This window comes from Oryzias melastigma, linkage group LG9 (assembly GCF_002922805.2).
Source record: "Oryzias melastigma strain HK-1 linkage group LG9, ASM292280v2, whole genome shotgun sequence".
NCBI lineage: Eukaryota > Metazoa > Chordata > Actinopteri > Beloniformes > Adrianichthyidae > Oryzias > Oryzias melastigma.
In genome coordinates this window covers 11,795,320-11,814,932 of record NC_050520.1, presented here as the reverse complement: position 1 = coordinate 11,814,932, position 19,613 = coordinate 11,795,320, and the positions used below count along the sequence as shown (strand labels likewise).

Genomic DNA, 19,613 nt, shown 5'->3' with positions numbered 1-19,613 from the left:
CCTCTCTCTATCCCTAAATGATTACTCCTCAATTTGAAAAAAAAATAGTCTTAACAATAAACTAAAAATACTGAAACTCTCCTAATTTAACACGAACATGAAGGACAGACTCATAGACCTGATCCGTGAGGTGCTTTTTCCACGCTAAAACAGAAGTGCATCCAAACAGCTGAAAGCTGCTGTCGGGCTGCAGACTTGTGAGGAGCACGTGGGTCTTCATTCAGAATCAAGTCAAACCTGAACCTCTGATCTCCAAGTTCCACTGAACAAAGACTCTTACAGTTCCAGGTTCCTGATGAAAAGTCATAAATCAGCAGGATGTGAGAACTGTCAGTGAGTGTGATGACCCCCACACACAAATCCACCAACAAAGAAGATAAGGACAAAGAGCCAGCACTTTCATAGATGTCTGCTCTTCCTAAATGGTGGAGTTTTTCATCTCAGGATCAGAAAAGTCGAGGAAACGTTTCTCTTTTCTCTTAAATCTGTGATGAACACAGAAGACGCCTCCGGATGGGACGAATGGACAAGGTTTGTTATTATGTAAGCTCTGCTCATGGTTTTCAAGCACATGTGGGATCCTGGCCTCAGCATCACAGAAACCGCTCTCACTCAGAGAATGTCCCAGCAACCCGGAGATCAGGAGAACGCTGGCATTCTCTGATGTGAGGAGCTTTCTGCAGCTTTCAGCATGTCACAGACAGACCCCCCCCATCCCAGCTGCAGCCACTCACCCTGTCAGGACCACCACAAAGTCCATGACGTTCCAGCCGTTCCGCAGGTAGGACCCCTTATGGAATGCAAAGCCCAGGGCGATGATCTTGATGCCAGCCTCGAAACAAAATATTCCAATGAAGTAGGGCTCTGTGTCGTCCTGCAGGGCAGACAGAGACAGTCAAAGCATCAAAGGTCTCTTCATATTCCTCATTAGGAGTCTGCAGCTCCACAGTTTCAGTTAGCAGTGCATGCTCTCACTCCCTTACGTCCTGCAGATCTTTCAGGAGCAGTTTGGACAGAATGGTCACAGGTGAGCATTTACCTGTCCACAGAAACATGCTCCTGCAGAATCTGACTGGAAGTTCAACTGTGCACATTAACAGTCAAACATGTGAGTGAGACCGCCTCCTGGATGATCCTCTGGCCTGGAAACATCCTTCATGCAGCTCCCTTTAAGATGGTCTGAGGCAGATGTGTGTTTATGCTCAGATTTACCAGGATTTCCATCTTGTTCCAGTTCCAATAAAACATAAACCAAGTTTTTACCTTTTACGCTGTTTTCTATCATGTCTATGGTTCAGAATGAGGGCAGACAGAGAAGCTCAAAAGCTCACACGTTCCTGAAGACATCAGGCAACAGATGAACAAGACAAAGTCTGAAAATGTTCAAATCTAGGCTGAAAACCTTTTATTTAGCAATGTTTTAAAATAGGAACTATTGTATGTGTATGTTTTTAATGATTTTTAAATTTCTGAATTTTAATCTTAATGATTTTTATGATTTTACTTGTATTTTATCAATACATTTTTACTTCCTTTTGTAAGTTTAGATATTTTTGTGCAGCCCTTTGAATTGCTTTGGGTAGGAATTGTGCTTTGTAAATAAATTGGCTTACAAAACTGATGGGGATTGGGGGGGTCTGTCATGTTATCAGCAGCTCCATGCTGGATCCAGCAGCAGTTCATACAAACTCCTCACAGAGCTTATTGTACTGAATTCCGAGCTTCATTCATTCATGTATTTAGTTATAAAATCTGAGCGTAGTTGTTAAATATTCTTCACTGAGTCTCATGTCTCCAGTCACAGATGATTCCAGTCCTGAAACTATGAAACCTTTTAACCCAACATGGATGGAGCGTTTCATTGTCAGACGAGCTGGTCCTGCCTCTGGTGGAAGGTTGGCTCCAGTGTTCAGCAGCGGAGCCGTCATCAGTGTGTGAAGGTCTGTGACTGTAAAGCACTTTAGGCCTTCAAGGAAGGTAGTAAAATGCTATACAGGAATACACCATTTACCATTTGAAGAAAGAATAAAAGGTTTCAAATCTAAAAAATGATCACATATACAACGAGACCCAGAAAGAAACAGCCTGTGAACTGAAACTGTGGACGGGTCTGCACTGCATCACATGAGCAGGCGGAGCCTGTAGACGGTCGTACTCACCAAACGCTCGGACATGGGGGTTTTGTCGGAGGCTGGGAGGTGCTGCTCCAAGGCCAGCACTATGCAGTTTGCAATAATGGTGGCCAGGATCATGTACTCGAATGGAGTGAGAGGGTTAAGGAAGTCTGCAGGTGCCTACATGAGCAAACAAGAACAGGAGAGCTCCAGATAGTGCTGTCTGAAGATCCCACATCACACTGCTGGTTTATGGCTCAGCATCTCTGAGAAATCAGAGTTCTGAGTTTTGTTTTCCTCCTGTTCATCATTCCAGACATGTGGAGAGCCAACAAATCAGGGAGCAGAACCACACAAACCCAAACCGAGCTCCTCCAAGTCCACCAAGAACTCAGTTCTGTTTTCAAAAAAAGTCCTTTCACGGTCATCACAATGAAAGAGAAATGAAACGAAGCTGATTACACTTTCTACTGAACAAGTAACTCCAGAGAGTTCTGAACCTGAGTGGTTTGAGGTCAACAGTCTCTGGGTTTTATATAGTTGAGTTACTATAGTTGAACAAACAAGATGTCTTCAGGTCAACAGGATGTAAAAATCTACATAGTTTATCATTTATGTGAACCTCAGACATCAATTTATAAACGTAACTAATCTAAACTAAATAAATGCTAATTAAGTAATCCGTACTTTTAAAAACCTGCTATGTTATGTATATTTTCTTTTTATTCTTCTTTTCCCCTCTTTGTCCTCAGCAGTCTTACACTGCTGGGTTTTGTTATTTTAATTTGGGGTTGGATCTTGGTAGTCTTAGTTTACAGGCTTTGTTTATTTGTTTAGGTAGTTTTGGTTAGAAGGAGCTGCTGACTCTGACGGTCGACATGTCTGGATCAGCAGTCTCTATGACTTATTCTATGTTTGTCTGAGGATCCACCGTGGAGAGATAATAGAGACACATGGATCTGGAGCTGCAGGCTGCAGACCTCTGGTCTATACAGTCAGTCATCAACAGATTCTTTTGTCTGCTCCCTTCCACAGCAAAGCATCCACCTCCATCTAATTGTCTCCTCACTCACCTCCTCCCTCATGCACCTCCCCTTTGGTCTGAACTCACCAACAGATTACGGCAAATCAATGTCGGTGTGATCCTCCTCACTGAGAAGGAACCGCTTCATGGCATCTCCACTGACAAAGTATTGATCTGTGGATGTTCTCCTGATTCTGTTATTTATATCATTTGAGCTAAATTAGGAAATAATCCTCAAACATTCTAGCTGATTTTAAATGTGAAAACCAAGAAAAATTTGAAATTTCTGTAGAAATCTTTCTGTTCCAGAACTGACAATTAGATGATTGTTGAAATAAAATAAAAGTCATGCATGAGATAACAGGAAATCTGTTAGCTTGTTTTAGGACTTTAAGAAAGTACAAATGTCAGTATTGTGTTTGCTGTCTCTTTGCATCTCACATTTCTCAAAGACTAAGAGGTTTTTCTGCAGCCAAACAGGATTTTCAAAGAACATTCAGACTGTGGCGGTCTCTGCCCGCAGCTCAGGTGTCTCCGCATCCCCCCGCCCCCTCGCCGCCTCAGGTGTGCGTCACAGACACGCACAGCAGAGGAAACCGGCCAATGAGCTGCGGGGATGGAAGAGTTCAGACGTTCAGAGTGAAGCCTTCAGCGTTTGACCAACACGCTGCTGCCTGAGGGACCGTCAGAGCAGAGTCACGTGACTGCGTTTCTGCCGCTTATCACCTGAAACAAGCATCCGGGGACTCAGACCTCAACAGGTGGACTGACTTTGTTAAAGTGAGGGGGGAACAGGCGCGCGGCTGCGTCAGGAAGACGCGCCTTCATTTGAGTTCAGCACCGCGGACAGTTCCCGCGGAGACTGAGCCCGGGACCGGGAGCCCCCGTCCCGCACACTGACAGAGGGAAACCGACCCGCAAACTCTGACTAACCTCCGAATCAGGACAACCTACCAGAACCCGGATCTGCCTAATGTTCATCTGAATAAAAACCATGTGGTTCTGATGAGCCCAGAGGCCGCGGCGCAGCCTGCTGCTGCTCCCGCCATGTAAATGTGGTGCTGATGAGGGCGGGGTGGGGTGGGGGGCTTAAGCCCCGAAAGGATATGGCCATTCGGTGATCTTCTTGGCGTATTTCCGTATGATGTTGTCCTCGCTGAAGATGAAGAGAGATCTGTTGACGCTGAGGCAGTTCTGTTTGACGGGGATGGGGTTGTAGATCGCCATGGTCCTGGCCCTCTGGGCCATGGTCTGCTTGTACATCCTTTGGCCCCCGGGAGGCCCCTGCTGCCGGGGGGCCCCTCGGGCCGGCCCCGCGGGACCGCCGCCTCCATAGCGGCTGGACAGTTCGTCTTCAAAGCGAGCCATTCTGGCAGAGCGCGGATCTTCCCGGAGACACCAAAACTAACACCAGAGGAGAAATGGAAACGCATCCCCACACGCGGAGGCGGCCCGTCCCTCTGCAGGTCCTGAGAGCGCGGCTGCGGGCCACCGACACGAGAGTCCACCATGCACCTCCGAGGCTCGGTTCCGTCAGTGTCGGGCGGGTTGCCCTCCTCTGCCGCTCCTGGAGTCGGGCTGCCCGGCGCAGGCGTGTCGCTGAAAGTTTGGACCCTCACATTCCATGATGCATCATTTTCTCGGGTGTTGCTCCTTCCGCGGAGGCAGAGAAGACCGCGCCAGAACCAGAACCAGAACCCCGCCTCGGCCCGCCTCCCTGCGGAGTCAGGACATGATTCCCGGCAGGACGCGCCCGACGAACGCGGGAAATCTGCTGCTTCAGAAGAAACCAGGCTCAGACCGCGGACCTGCGCTGCTTCTCATCCACAGAGCCGAGACGCCAAGCAGCGGCTCCACCTGGACCGGCCCAGTTTCCATGGCAACAGGGAGGAGAGAGGGAGACAGGAAATGAGGGAGGGAGGGGTGACAGACCGCAGAGGGAGAGCAGAAACTCGACCCTTTCAGCCTGATTGATCCAATTCGGATTGATCTGCACGTGACCCAACTGCAACACATGATTGGGTGTTTGGGAGTTTCATTATAGTCGGTCTCGAGCGCGTGCGTCTGTGTATCTGCAGCGCTTCAGACACCAACAGGCGGGATGTCGCGGAGCCTTTCCATGAGACGCAGGAACGAGAAGGTGCACGTTTAAAAAACAAACGAGCACGGCGGCTCGTGCGCGTCAGAAAACATTCTCAAAGACATCAAACTGGAACTGGAAATGTGCTGAGGGGTCTGCAGGGTCCAGGAGGCTGAAGCAGGGATGTGAGGTCAGCTGTCCACATGTTGATGAGGGCAGCCATGATGCTGCTGGTCCGTCTGTTGGGAGAAAAAACAGATCAAATGTCATAAACATTCCGTCAAAGAATGAGAATCTTCATGCTTTTCTCAAACATACCTCACTAAACCACTCTCAAACAAGTTTCCTAACACTTACATTCAACATTATCTATGGCAAGTTTTTTTCAGTAAAATATCTTTCTTGTTAATAAAACAATACCCCCACCATGGTGAAAAGAGCACAATGCTTATGTCACTCAACCTGCAGTAAATGAAACAGAAATCAACAGTCCAGAACAGCAGAGTGTGACAGAGGTGGAGAAACATCTGAGAGGAGGTTGGAGTTTCAGCTGTGATGTGTGACTGAAGACAGTCATCAAGCTGTAGAAGACTGTGGAGAGCAGCATGTTGTTCTCTGACTCTGATGCAGAGACAGGAAGCAGAGATGAAGATGCTGAGGTTCTCTTTGGGAGAGATCAGGATGGATCAGGAATGAATCCATCAGAGGATCAAATCATGGTAGATGTTCTGGAGATCAATGCAGGGAAGCAGATGGAGATAATTGGACACTGAGAGGAGGAACTGTGATGGTGTTGGGGAAAGAGATCTGGAGGAAGATCAAAGAAGAGGTTCATGGATGGAGAGGAGGAGGACATGAGAAATGATGGAGGGGAGGGTTTGAGAGCACCCCCCACCCTTAAAGGGAACACCAGAAAAACCAAAATGTCATTCACTGAATTTAATGACACTCACCGGCCACTTTATCAGATCCATATAGTACTATAGTACCGGGTTGGACCTCCTTCTGTCTTCAGAACTGCCCTCATCCTTGGTGGCAGACATTCAACAAGGAAACATTCCTCAGAGTTTGCTCCATCATTGTGGTCATAAAGGGATGGACATGGTCAATAATAATACTCAGCCAGGCTGTGGGGTTAGTACCATGATCAGTTGGTACTGAGGGGTCCAAGAAAATATCCCCACACCATGACACCACCACCACCACCAGCCTGAACTGTTGATACAAGACAGGATGATCCATGCTTTCATGTTGTTGATGTTAAATTCTGACCATCTGAATGTAGCAGAAATAGAGACTCATCAGACCAGACAACGTTTTTCCATCTTCTATTGTCCAGTTTTGGTGATTCTGTGTGAATTGTAGCCTCAGTTTGCTGTTGTTAGCTGACAGCAGTGATAGCTGGTGTGTTCTTCTGCTGCTGTAGTTCATCTGTATCAAGGTCGTTGTGTGTTGATGCAGCAGTAGGTCAGCTGACCTCTGATTGAAAGACCGCCCTGTGTCGAAGTGTCCTTGGGCAAAGACGCTGAACCCCACATTTCCCTCCGGTGGTTACAGGTTGGCTCCAGTTTTCGGCAGCAGAGTGTGAATGAGTCTGAGACTGTGTAACACTTTGGGCCTTCAAGCAGGTAGAAACGTTCTACAAGTATAAACTATAAGTCCAAATGTTTTGAGTTGCTGCCGTGGGATCCAGTGATTATAAATCTGCCTTAGCGAGCAGTTGGACAGGTGTGTCTAATAAAGTAGCCGGTGAGTGTATAAAACAAAAGGCCTTTTTTTCCTTGTCCTAGATTGTGCTGTGGTGCAGTGGTTACTGCTTTTGCCTCACAACAAGAAGAAACTGGTCTGAATCCCAGCAGGAACCTTTCTGTGTGGAGTCTTTTTTCTCTGAGCCCTCCAGCTTCCCCGCACACCCCAACGGCATCCTTGATTGGTTCATCGTTGTCTGTATAGGTTCTCCTGGAGTCTGTAGCCTAACAGTAGGTGGGTTGGCTCCAGCAACCCCATCGCCTGAAAGGCATCCGGCAGGTTCAGAAAACAGATGAATGGTACAAACATTTTTAATTGAAGTTGATGTGGTGTAGATGGACCACGAATGTCTTCTTCTTTGAAAGAAGCTCACATGTGTTGTTGACAGAAGTAAAAAACAATTTTATTTTATTTTTATTTCTGTTTTTCAGTTTAATTAAATATTATCTATTTGTGTTAACATGTACAAATGTCAATAAACTCTGACTCAAACTCTATTAACAAATGTAGCAAAAATAAAAGGAAGTGTTGAATGTTTCTAAAGGCTGAAACCAGACTTTACTAAGTTTTGATGGGTGAGAAACCAGTCTGAACGGCTTTTTTCATGGTAAAGGTTGCAGAGCCTTGTGGGTCTTTGAATAAGAAGATGATGCCAAACAATTACTTTTAATAAAAGAAAATTAGAAGCATCAAGAGCCCCGATTTTTAAGGAAACAGATTTTTCTGATTTTCCCTGAATGTTTCCAGACCAGAGCACAAGACGGTTTTAATCTTTACTAGAATAAAGTGCAGCCATCAGGGAAGTTCTTCCAGACGCAGGTGAACGTGTCAGAACCACTGATCCTTCACCAGATACCAAAATGCATGGTGTCAGAAATGTAAACTGAAATAAAATGGAGACCAATTCAACGTGTAATTTATTGTTTATTAGTCATTTCTGCACAAAAACACAGAAACATGTTGTGCCTAAAGTGTGTGGAGACATGAAGCTCAGGTTCATCTCCATCTTCTATACAATTAGGTCAAACTAGTTTGTTACAATAAAATTTGTTAGAATCACTAAAAGAGAAACAAAGCTCAGGAGGAGAGTAGTGTGCGTAGCTTATAACAACCTCCAGCAAAAAGGCTTAAAATATTAAATAAATGCTTTAAAAGAGAAGACGTTGCCATGGTGATGTAAACCCAAATTTAGTGGAAGCTTTCAGTGGTTCATCCCCAAAAGTGACTAATGTGATGAATTAGAAAAAGTGAAGTAACTAGAGTCATGAGCTGGGATCAGCCAGCAGGTGGAGGAAACGGGAAACAGGAGCTTCCAAACATGATGGATCCACTGAAGAGGCTCAGAACCAGACATCTGAAACGCTACACCACAGCCAGCACGTCCACGTGTCTGCAAATGACATCGGCTTCTTTCAATGTTAAGGCTGTTAAAATGTCTGAGGTCTGTCACATAAACCAGAGGGAGAGCTGTGGGATGTTTATTTTCAAGCACATTCCTTCCATCACGTTATCATTTCAAAGGCTTTGATGAGGTTGTGAGAATGAGGACGTATCTTCGCCCCTAACAATGGATGTTCACATCTGTACAGTCCTGCTGGTGAGACTCCAGACAGCTGCTTCACGACTCTTCTGTTAGCATCACCAAGCTGTCTCCATCAGAGAAAAAGGCCTCAGAGTCTGAATCCAGATGCCAAAGGGACTGAGATCATGGCCACCAGGGGGCAGCAGAGGCGCGTGCAGACAGGACAGGAGCAGTGAGAGAGCAGAACGTTAGTTTCTCGGCTGAAGAGCTCAGGCAGAGACCAGATCAAACAGGGAACATTTCTCCTCGTCTTCAGCCTCTGTCATCACAACCATCACTGAGCTTCATGGTCATTCAAGAGAAGCTCTGCAGACATGGAGAACTATCCCAGATCTGCGGGGAGCGACTTCAAACACGGAGAAACGGCAGTTTCTGCTGAAAGCTTTCAGCCCACAAACGCAGCTCAAGTCCAGAAAGAAGCTGCAGCCGGACAGAGAGAAGAATGCTGCTCCAACTGAAGAGGGAAACGCACAGACAGCCCAGAATGCAGACGGAGAAACCGTTTTTACACATTCATCATCATCAATGTGTCCCCCAGGACGTTGAGTCCTGCAGAGCCCAGCCTGCTCTCCGGAACCAGCTCAGAACCTGTGGCTACATCCCAGCTGACCCGGGATGAGTCCAGCTTCCAGCTGAAGTCAGCATCAGCATTCAGGATGGGAAAGGTGAGGAAGAACAGCCTCAGTGAAAGACGTCAGGCTGTCAGAACAAAGCGCAGCGGTGTGGCGCTCAAACGTGAGGCTGAACCTGAGGTGAGTGTTTGAACATCAGGTCACCTTTCTCACCTGAAGCAACTGTGCCGCACACAGGAAGTTAGGTTTAAACAAACGCTGTACGCTCACAGAGAACGAAGGCACAAGGGTGAGACTGAGCAGCGATTTACAAAAAATAAGTAAAAAGTTGGTTTGGTTCATTTTAATTATAATTTTTTGGGGAGACACATCATGGATGATTTTGGCAGCTGAACCTCACCAGAAAGAAATCCCAAAACTTCAGGCTTTCTGACATCTAAAGAAAGTAAAGAGGAGAGTCATGGGGGTTTTTATGTCGAGCAACCCTTAAAATGACAGACACACAAGGGCCGATCGGCAGAGCCCGGAGATCGCAGAGCCCGGAGATCGCAGAGCCCGGAGATCGCAGAGCCCGGAGATCCGCAGAGCCCGGAGATCGGCAGAGACCGGGGATCGGCAGACCCCGGAGATCGCAGAGCCCAGCGATCAGCTTCACATAAAGTGCAAACGGAAGGGTTTCCCCTCAGAGGGCGCCAGACCAGCTGAAGCCCAAGAAAACCCAGAGACATTAGAGCAGAGGGTCTGCAGGTGAATGTGCCGGCGCTTCAGTGGCTCTCGATGACCACAGGTTCGTATCCGCCGGCGGGAACCCTGAGAAGAGACACAAACGGAGAGAAGATGTCACTACTGCTGTTCACATCAAATATCCGATAGTTATCACGTGGCTGTGTAAACAAATGCTGAATCAGCATTCACACAACTGAAGGATCAATGAGTAGGGTTGGGCACCGACTGGGTTTTATTTGTCTGCATTACAGCTGCTTCCATGGTGTTTCTGTGTCTCTGTGACTGATTTTAACCCAAGAGGAGGAAGTAGGGGACCTTTTTTTATTATTATCTCGACAAAAATAAGTAAAGCATCTCAGTTCAGGAGACCCGACCAGGCTGTTCCCTCTCCCCGCAGCAGCTGTCTGTCCTCTGGCGTGTTGAGCGAGCTCAGGTGAAGTCTGGGAGGCTGACTGCAGCCAGAGTACTGCCGTGCTGTGACAGGACAAAACACTCGTATTGGATCAGTATTTTACTCGCTGATCGGGTCACTGAAAACGTCACATGTCCAAAGCTGAGTTCCTGATTGGCTGATGTGATGCAGCGACCTGTCAAACTTCTGTGATCTGCTGTGAAATGCAGCCAGACATTTGAGCGCTGCACACTCTTGTGCTCGCCCTGTCAGCGGTCTTATATGAGCCCGCCCACTATCACTGGAAAGGCAGAATGATTATCTAAAACTTCAACGTACTGAGCAGAGTAGAAGTGACTGACATGTCCTCAAACAAATAGACCTTCAATGAAACTAAACACTGAAATGAGGAACTGTTTTCAGCTTTTCTCAGTTCCGGTAGAACCGCGTAAATCATAATGGTTCCTACTGAACTGAATCTCGGCATCCAACCGTGCTAATAAAGGATTTGATAAATGTATCTTGACCGTATAGCACACTGAGACTGGAGTGTTTGGCAGAGGAGATCCTGCTGCTCAGACTGAATGGTTGGTCCTGAAGCTGTGTGAACGTTTCAGCTTAGAAGCTGACATATCTTTCACCAAAAACAGGTTTATATCACTTCAACTAATGTTAGACTCCTTTCTTCAGCACGGCTGCTATTTTTCATTTGTTCATCACGTCTTCGAGCGATTATGGCAACACCCTTGTGTCTCCACGTTCTAAACCCCTGCTCTGACCTTTAGGCTGCACTTAACTCTAGTCTGACCTGAACCTGCAGGTCTGCATAGGAATCCCAAAATCCATCATGAATTCTCCATCATGTGAGTGGGATCTGATGACTTCTTCTCTGTGGAGACTTAAGAGGCTCAAACCATTTTACTTACTGAGTTTCATGTCATAATCATTGTTCTAAATATTTTTATTTTTACATGAATTGGTCAATAGTCTCAAGCTGACCCCTCCCATCTTTGTTTGTGTCAGTTGGGTGGAGAATTTTAAATGAGTCATCTGTGAGCAGTCAGTGCTGGTGTGTGATCACATCTCACCAGACTCCAACGTCTACAACAGTGTTCCTCATTCCAGGTCCTCCAGAGCCGCCACCCTGCCTGTTTTCCAGCTCTTTGTGTACTGTTTGCTCCTGATTACCTGGACCAGGTGTGTTCATTCAGTCAGAATGTGGAGACATCTGACTGAATGAATCAGCAGCTAGCAGGGCTTGGAGATCTGGAAGACAGGCAGGGTGGCGGCTCTCGAGGACCAGGAATGAGGAACACTGGTCTACAAGAGTGAGCTGTGATTTCAGGGGGAGCAGTGAGACTGGATCAGGTGGAAACACACGGCGACAGGCTTTCCTTCACAGCACAGTTCTGTGTGTGCATGTTAATGCGTGCATGTGGGGCATTGTGGGTGAAACCCAGCTGGTGTTCTCACCTGTTTCCCAGCCTGATGCCGCTGAGCGCCGTGGTCCCGTCTCTGCTGACGAACAGCCGCAGGTTACTGTCTGTGGACCAGAAACACAGTCAGCCGTGCACCAGCTCACGTGCGCTCCGTCAGGTCAGACAGAGCTGAAGGAGCGCACGTGGTCCAAAGACAGAGACGCTCTGTTACAGCTTCAAGTGGAATCCCATCTGCTGTCCTCATGGAACTGGAACTTTCTGCTGTTTCAGAGTTTCACATGAGCAAACACTACTGCACACACACACACGACAAAAAAACACACCCAAACATGCACACACATTTAGCAGGGCTGCCACGATTAGTCGACTGAACGACCATTGAAACAGTCGACCACTAATTTAATAGTGGATTAGTCGATACTTTATATTATAAGGAGTCAGAGTGTAGTAAAGATGAACAAAGTTGTGAGCGTTCAGCACCAAAAAATGAACTTTTTTTACATTTGAGTCAGTGAGAATTTGGCCCAATTTGTGGGTTAGCAGTGATTAGTAGACTATTAAAATAACTGTTTGTGGCAGCCCAAACATATACACACGTGCACACATACCTGCTCACAAACCCACACGAGTGTACACACTGAATGTGTCAAATTATCGTTTCATCATTTAATTACAGATAAATTAGCTTTTTAATTGAGTTAATCTCATTTTCATCTAGAATTATTGTCATCTTCTCAGACATAAGAACAAAGATCCAGCTGTTTTCTTGTGAGAAGGGAAAGGCGGAGCCTCAGAGATTGAGGTGTTTTACTTCCAGGTAGGAAAAAAACTCACAAATATAACTAATATTTCATAAATAATTTGTTTTTTAGTGTTCCAAAGGTAATATATGATCATATATGTGGGTATAGTTTACTCTAAAGGCTTCAGAAAATCATGGTATGACCTCTTTAAAACACTTTTTCATTGTATTTTGATCTTTTTCTTAGCCCAATATCACTAATTTAAAGGAAAATACCTCAAAATGAGTTTTATACAGCAATTTTTAGGTTAGATTAAATCATCATGATTAATTGATTACAAAAAATAATCACGTGACAGCACTGGTACACACACATACAAACCTATGCACACACTGAGCTGCTGTGACTCCGTACCTTCAGAGTTGTTGATGTCGGCAAAGTTTTGACTTTGGACGATTTTCTCCACGATGTCGTCTGCATCCATGCGGGTGTCGTTCACCCAGGACGGATGAGTCTCCACAGAGTCCTGCTTCCTCCTGAAATGCAGCCAGAAAATGAGTGAGTTGGGTGTGGCTGCGGCGCTTTCGGGCCCGACCACACCTGCGTCTCTACCTGGGAGGCCTGTTTGGGGGCAGTGCAGGCCGTGGGGGCCGAGGCGGCTTTTCCAGACGTCCAGCATCCTTTTCGCCTTCAAGTGGAGCATCAGCGGTGAACCCCACACCCCCAGAGGCGCTGCTTCCTGTTGAGGTATTCCTGCGGTGCGTGAGGTCCGACAGGCTGGACGAGCAGGAGTGCTCTGTGCTGTAGCCTGAAGACAAGACGCCGTCAGGTGAGACCGGAGAAGCTCACCTGGTTTACACGCGGCCTCCATGGTCTCATGTTGGATGAACTCCAGCATGGCGGGAACAGAACCTAGCAGAACTTTTAGGGCTCCCACCCATGTCCTCATCTTAACTAGTTAAAGTAAAGCTGCTAAACTGGTGAACAGACCTTCATGGTGACGTCAGACAAAATGACAACAGTGAATAGTGACTTCCAGTTTACGGGTCTAAACAGGCAAAGCTGACAGATGAACCCTGTTCAACACAATGTTACATACAAAATTAAAGGTAACCAAATCTGATGGAAATGTTTTCGAATATTTATTTCATGAATGTCCTGCTGAACTGTATTTTAATTTCCTGTCTCAGATCGATCACACATCTAAATACTAATTTGAATAATCCTCCAATATTGGAGGTTTCATTGAAAATATCAACCTTTCATTTGAGCAGATATTATTCTAACGGGTTCTATTTTAGTTGATGTTATTTGCACGTATTTTTAGTGCGATCCGACAGGATTACTGACATTTGTACTTTGATTTGTGAACGATCTAAGAGGAGGAAACGAATACAACCAGGTAGGACATTTATACAATAAATATTTTACAAATGTAGACATTCTTCAAAACCAGCCAGGAGATGCCACTGACTTACTTCTTCTAAGAACATTTCCAGGAACATTGATGTTTCATTCAAAAATGTTTTATTCATACACATTTGGTAATGAAAGGAAAAGACGGTCCACATCATCACCACCGTCTGACTGAAGCTGGAATCGACTTGTTAAAAGTGGAACTCTGACCTGAGATTTTGCTGTGCTGGCTGGCATAACTGGAGTTACGAGAGTGACCGGACTGGAACGCTTCTGTGGAAGTGGACTGGTTCTGGTTCCCCTCTGACTCATCCAGCAGACCTGGAGGAGACCACAGGAAGTAAGACACAAAGACAGGAACTCCAACATCCCTGCAGAAGTCTCACTCTCCTCATCGGAATGAAGAGAGTCCTCACTGAAGAACAACATGTCTAACTACAAACTACCTGTGACAGAAACCTGAGCAAAGAAAAACTTCAATGATCAGATGAATGCAAATAAATAAATAAATTAAAAATGCTTTTTTTCCATTTTTAGGCTAATTTGGAGTTTAACTGATAATTTAACTATTAGCTTCAGCATTTTCAGCTGCCAAATTCAGCTTACAGCATTCACACGAGCATTATCACAGGTAATGGTATATGTCGAGTCTTTAGTTAGTTTAAAGCTAATGATGGTTAAGATGTGTGCTTTACATCCAGTTTCCACATGACCCGATGAGTCGACTAATCGGAAAAATAATCGGAGATTAGTCGACTATTAAAATAATCGTTTGTGGCAGCACTAACTTAAACAGTTCAAACGAGAAGAGCTTGTTTTGTGTTACATCAGTCAGTTTAAACTGATCCTGGTGTTTTGTGCTCGCAGACACACAGCTCCACCTCGCTGTGGAAACTTCTGACCCAAGAACCTGGGATTTCCACCTGTCAAACACGACACCACCAAAGGTCATGTTTGTGAAAACATAACTGCTGCTGTCCGCTCTTCACCCAAGAGCCCATTTTTCTGAGCGTTACCCGAGCTGATGGACGGCCGAGGCTTCGGGGCCCGCCCCAGAGAAACCCCGACGGCCGGTCCAGGCTCGGCCGTTCCCTCCCCCTTACAGTCCAGCTGCAGGGCGTGTTCCTGTCCCGGGACAGAGATGGACTTGGCTGTGCTTGGAGGCCTGTAGGGGGAAAAAGGAGGAACCAGCTTGTTTATCAATCTGGAGCAGATGAAACGAATCAGAGGAGCGACTCGGTTCAGATAAGCCTCAACTTGAGAGCATGTCTGCCGTTTCTGAAGATGGAGAGCTCAGAAGAAGGAGAAAACAAGCCAGAACAAACACTCTTTGTCACGATTACATTACAGAGGAGGCATGATGGCAGCCCTGTGCGTGTCCTTACATGCATGGGTGTTTGTGCATGCATGAAGTCTGTATGCAAGTGATTGTATGTTTGTGAGCTTACAAGAGTGTGTGTGCATGTGCACATGTACAATGAATGCATGTTTGTGTTGTTTGTGTCCATGTACAGTCAGTACATAAAGTATTCAGTCACTTTCAATGTTTCACTCTGTATGATTGCAGTCATTTACCAAAACCAGTGAAGTTCATTTGCTTCCTCATTCATGTTCACTGAATGATCCATCATGACAGATACAAACACATTTCTGTAAATGTAGATAAAACCTCCTGGTCATTAGTGTTCAGACTTTGCTGTGACTCTCACTCTGAACTCAATGCTGTTCATTTCTTCTTGAGATTCTTCTTCTTCATTGGAGTCCAGCTGTGTTTAATCAAACTGCTTGGAGCTCAGAGACTGAACTGTGGCATTAAGGTACAGATCTGGACAAGATTACCAAAGAATTTCTGCAGCCTTCAAGGTTCCTAAGAACACAGAATCCTTCAATGGAAGAAGTTTGGGACGACCAGAACTCTTCCCAGACCGGACCGTCCACCCAAACGGATCAATCACAGCAGAAGAGCTTTGGTGAGAGCGGTGAAGAAGAAGCAGAGATCACTGTGGCTGAGCTCCACAGATGCAGTAGGAGGAGGACAGAAAGTTTCACTAGTCAGCATCACTGCAGCTCTCCATCAGTCGAGGCTTCATGACAGAGTGACCCCACAGAAACCTCTCCTCAGTTCAAGACATCTGAAAGTCCACACAGAGTTTGATAGAAACCCATGAAGGACTCCCAGACTCTGAGGAATCACATTCTTTGGTCTGATGACACCAAAACTGAACTTGTTGCTGTTGATTCTAAGCAGTTTGTGTGGAGAAAACCACACACTGCTCATCACCTGCAGTGAAACATGGTGGTGGCAGCATCATGGTGTGGAGCAGGACAGAACGACTGGCTGCAGTTGAAGGAAAGATGAATGCAGTAAAGTACAGAGATGTCTCAGAAGAAAACCTCTTCCAGAGTCATCAGGACCTCAGAGCCAAAGCTCACCACTGTATCTCCAATTGGGTTCATATGTACAAGTCTCTAATCAGGATTCATTGTATTTTTATTTTTTTTTAATTAATTTGATTTAATTAATTGAGCTCCCAACAGTGAAGCATGGTGTTGGCAGCATCATGGTTTGGGTCGAGGACTGCCTTAAATCTTCCTGTTTATGTTGTGTATATAGAAATGCAGTTGTGCTTTAAGCAGGTTTGCAGCTAAACATTTGTTTTCCACTGTCTGTTGTTCATTTAGCTCATTACCTTTAGGAATCTTTTGTTCTTCAGATCCATCATGAGATAAATGCAGAACATCAAAACAATCAATGACAGACCAAAGTCACAATGTGGGATACGCACCTCTTAAAACAGGGATCTCCAGACAAAAGAGTCATTCCAATGATCACCTTTAAAACAGAGACAGGTTCACTCAAGGGGAGAAATGGCGTCTTCATCACCTTCTTCATGTCTGAAATACTTCTGAACAGCATCCAGTCAGAGCCAGCAGACCCAGTGAGATGATGAGACGAACTCTGTTCTCTACTTCAGGTTCTTTCAGAAGCAAACAGGATCACATTAGTAAGACGAGCTCAAACAGATGGGATTCAAGGTTTAAGTTAAAATAAATGTCAGAAAATGTGTATTTTGGGGGTTTATTTTATGAAGGTAAACAGAGTTCATATTACAGTCATTTACAGCACATTTACTGTTAGATGATTTAATGCAGAGGTGGGCAAACTACGGCCGTTAAACTGTTTAATCTGGCCCATCACACTGGTATAAATGATGTTGATAATCCCTATATATTCCGGTGTCTACCTCATTGAATGAGGACTAGAGTGAATGCCCCCCACCCCCACCCTCACCTTCATTTCTAAACAGCCAGTCCCAAAAGCTAAAATCCCATTGACTTCTATAGAAAACTGAACAGCATTTAGTCATCATTTGTGTCTGATGACTTTATTTACCATGTTCTTGCCAAATCCTATGTTTCCATAATATTTTTGCTGTAGTGTAAGTTATTCAAGTCAAAAAACTGACCAATCAGATGCCTCAGTAAAAGTACGGAGCCTCACATGGACCGACTCTCCTGAGGCCGTCTTCAGTGGGAGGGGTGTGGCCTAACATGCTCACTAATGATTAGAGAGAGTGGTTGCCATAGAAATGTTGACGTAGAGCAGGTGCTCCAAAACTGTCCATTTGAAGAGAATTCCAGCGAGATTAAAAACATTGACATCTTCCTCCATGTGCAGAAGTTTCACTTTGAATTTTTCCATCTACAACTTGAACTCTGGCTGTTCTGAGCACGTCTGTGGTTTAGGGCTATTTTATATGGAGTCAGAGTGTAGTAAAGTTGATCTAAGTTGTGCACCTTTTTTATATTTGAGTCAGTGAGAACAAAAGTTCCTTCAGTGAAAAATAGTTCCTTGTTTCAGATGTCGACCTCATTTGATTGAATCTTGTTTTATTCCCAGAATCTGATAAAGGACAGAGGCTGCAGGATTCATTAAAGGTTTAATAAACTATTGTCTTATTTTTAGTTAGTTTAAAGCTAATGATGGTATAGATGTGTGCTTTACACCCACTTAATGCATGACCCGATTAGTCGACTAATCGGTAAAAAATAATCGGTGATTAGTTGACAGTTAAAGCAATGGTTTGTGGCAGCCCTCCTGTGGTTGGCTGTTTTCTCCCTCACATCCTGCTCCTCTGAAAGCTGCTTCATCTCCACTGATCCACCGGGTTACTCTAAAACTTCAGGTGCTGGGATGTGAAACCGTGAGGATGCTTCAGCCTCCTGTCCGCTCACCTTCAGGATGGAGTTGTCCTGCCGAGTGTTCTTGGTGTCGTATCCCTCAAGCAGACAGCAGCGAACGGTGGAGCCAGAACCGGCAAACTCTGCCATGTTGAGGTCTGTGAAGCCCAGCTGAGGATGAAGAGGAGAGCATTGAATCAGGATTGAGGACCCTGAGCTTTCCCGCTTCCTCATGATGCCCTTTTCCACATGTTGGTAGAACAGCAGAGCTCCCACTGACCCACCGAAGCTCATTCTACACCACATGGGATCCTGCAGAGGATGATGGGAGTTTTATCATGGACCAAATGCGGAGTCCAGTTTTTTAAAATGATCCAACATTTTTGGACTAACAATGTGATATGAAAAAAAATATACTTTTTTCATCAAAAATAGTTTTTGTTAATCAGAAATGAATCCTTATTGCAGACATCAAACTGTTTTTATTGACACTCATGTGAAGATGCTGGGATTCATGTTGAAGCTGTAAATGTTAGTGTTTGTTTTCAGTCTCTTTTTAACACAGCTGCTGTGTTTCTATTACTATCATATTTATCAGAGGTGTAAAGATTCATTCTACCAACGATCACATTCAGATCATAGTTGGTGGCTGCAGACACAATTCAAAGTCAATATTGGTTCATTTTGAACGATCCGATTCAATCGGAGCTGATCATTTCTAGCTATGATCGTGCATGTCGTTCCCTGTGATGCACTAAAGTTGTTTTTACCTTATAGTAAAATAAACCTCTTGAACTTCAATCCAAATGGTAAGTTCTTAAGTCAATTTGATGTATTTTATATTAAACTATTTATTATGGTTTAGGTCAGGGGTCGGCAACCTTTACCAGGAAAAGAGCCATTTGGGCTCGTTTTCTACTGATCAAACCTAGAAGGAGCCGTAGTTTTACTTTAGACTTTGAGAAATTTGGATTTACATTCATGACCTTCTTTTTTAATAATAAAATATGAATTATCTTTATTTTTGGCTTGAACAAAAGCAAAAACATAAAGAGAACTTAGCATCTCTTAAAATGTAACTTTGGTTTTTTTTTTTTTTTTTAAACTTATTTTCAAAACAAGAGATGCTCTGTGCCAAACAGGATCATCTCAGTGCAGCTCTGGACAGCTAGTATCCAATGTTGTACGGCTTGAGATAATATGTACTTTTACCTTTAACTCATAAAAGATCAAACTTTTTACCAAAGTTTCTCTTCCATATAAATCTGTTCATTCTGGAGGTAGAGTTGATCAAACAAGACGTCTTCAGGTCAACAGGATGAAAAAACCTACATAGTTTATCATCTATGTGAACCTCAGACATCAGTTTATACATTTAACTCATCTAAATGAAATAAATGATAATTAAGTAATCCTATTGCTATTTTACTTTTATGTATTTATTTTAGTTCTGTTTCCCCTCTCTGTCCTCAGCAGTCTTACTCTGCTGGGTTTTGTTATGCTTGAACCTTGGTAGTCTTAGTTTGTGGGCTTTGTTTATTTGTTTTCTTTAGGTAGTTTATGTTAGCAGGAGCTGCTGACTCTGACGGTCGACA

The 19,613-nt window shown here is 44.7% G+C and overlaps 2 protein-coding genes across 21 annotated transcripts in view; both read right to left on the bottom strand.

Annotated features, from left to right (window-relative positions):
- Positions 1 to 5,085, bottom strand: part of cacna1ba (calcium channel, voltage-dependent, N type, alpha 1B subunit, a) — a 124,850-nt gene extending 119,765 nt beyond the window's left edge. For 14 of the 20 annotated variants that reach the window (XM_024260129.2, XM_036213484.1, XM_036213489.1 and 11 more), the window contains exons 1-3: positions 4,247 to 5,083; positions 2,160 to 2,265; positions 735 to 874 (exon numbers count right to left, since the gene is read on the bottom strand). In XM_024260129.2, the coding sequence (XP_024115897.1) occupies positions 735 to 874; positions 2,160 to 2,265; positions 4,247 to 4,506 (506 nt within the window). In that variant the 5' untranslated portion in view covers positions 4,507 to 5,083. Of the gene's footprint in view, positions 1 to 734; positions 875 to 2,159; positions 2,266 to 4,246 lie in introns of all 20 variants that reach the window. The other 6 variants (XR_002917588.2, XR_004948425.1, XM_036213494.1 and 3 more) reach the window with 2 other exon arrangements.
- A 2,786-nt stretch (positions 5,086 to 7,871) lies between these two features.
- Positions 7,872 to 19,613, bottom strand: part of fam102aa (family with sequence similarity 102 member Aa) — a 34,277-nt gene continuing 22,535 nt past the window's right edge. Inside the window, exons 5-12 of the mRNA XM_024260214.2 lie at positions 18,073 to 18,189; positions 16,623 to 16,669; positions 14,853 to 15,001; positions 14,047 to 14,157; positions 13,033 to 13,228; positions 12,835 to 12,956; positions 11,712 to 11,781; positions 7,872 to 9,931 (exon numbers count right to left, since the gene is read on the bottom strand). Of these exons, the coding sequence (XP_024115982.1) occupies positions 9,886 to 9,931; positions 11,712 to 11,781; positions 12,835 to 12,956; positions 13,033 to 13,228; positions 14,047 to 14,157; positions 14,853 to 15,001; positions 16,623 to 16,669; positions 18,073 to 18,189 (858 nt within the window). The 3' untranslated portion in view covers positions 7,872 to 9,885. The remainder of the gene's footprint in view (positions 9,932 to 11,711; positions 11,782 to 12,834; positions 12,957 to 13,032; positions 13,229 to 14,046; positions 14,158 to 14,852; positions 15,002 to 16,622; positions 16,670 to 18,072; positions 18,190 to 19,613) is intronic.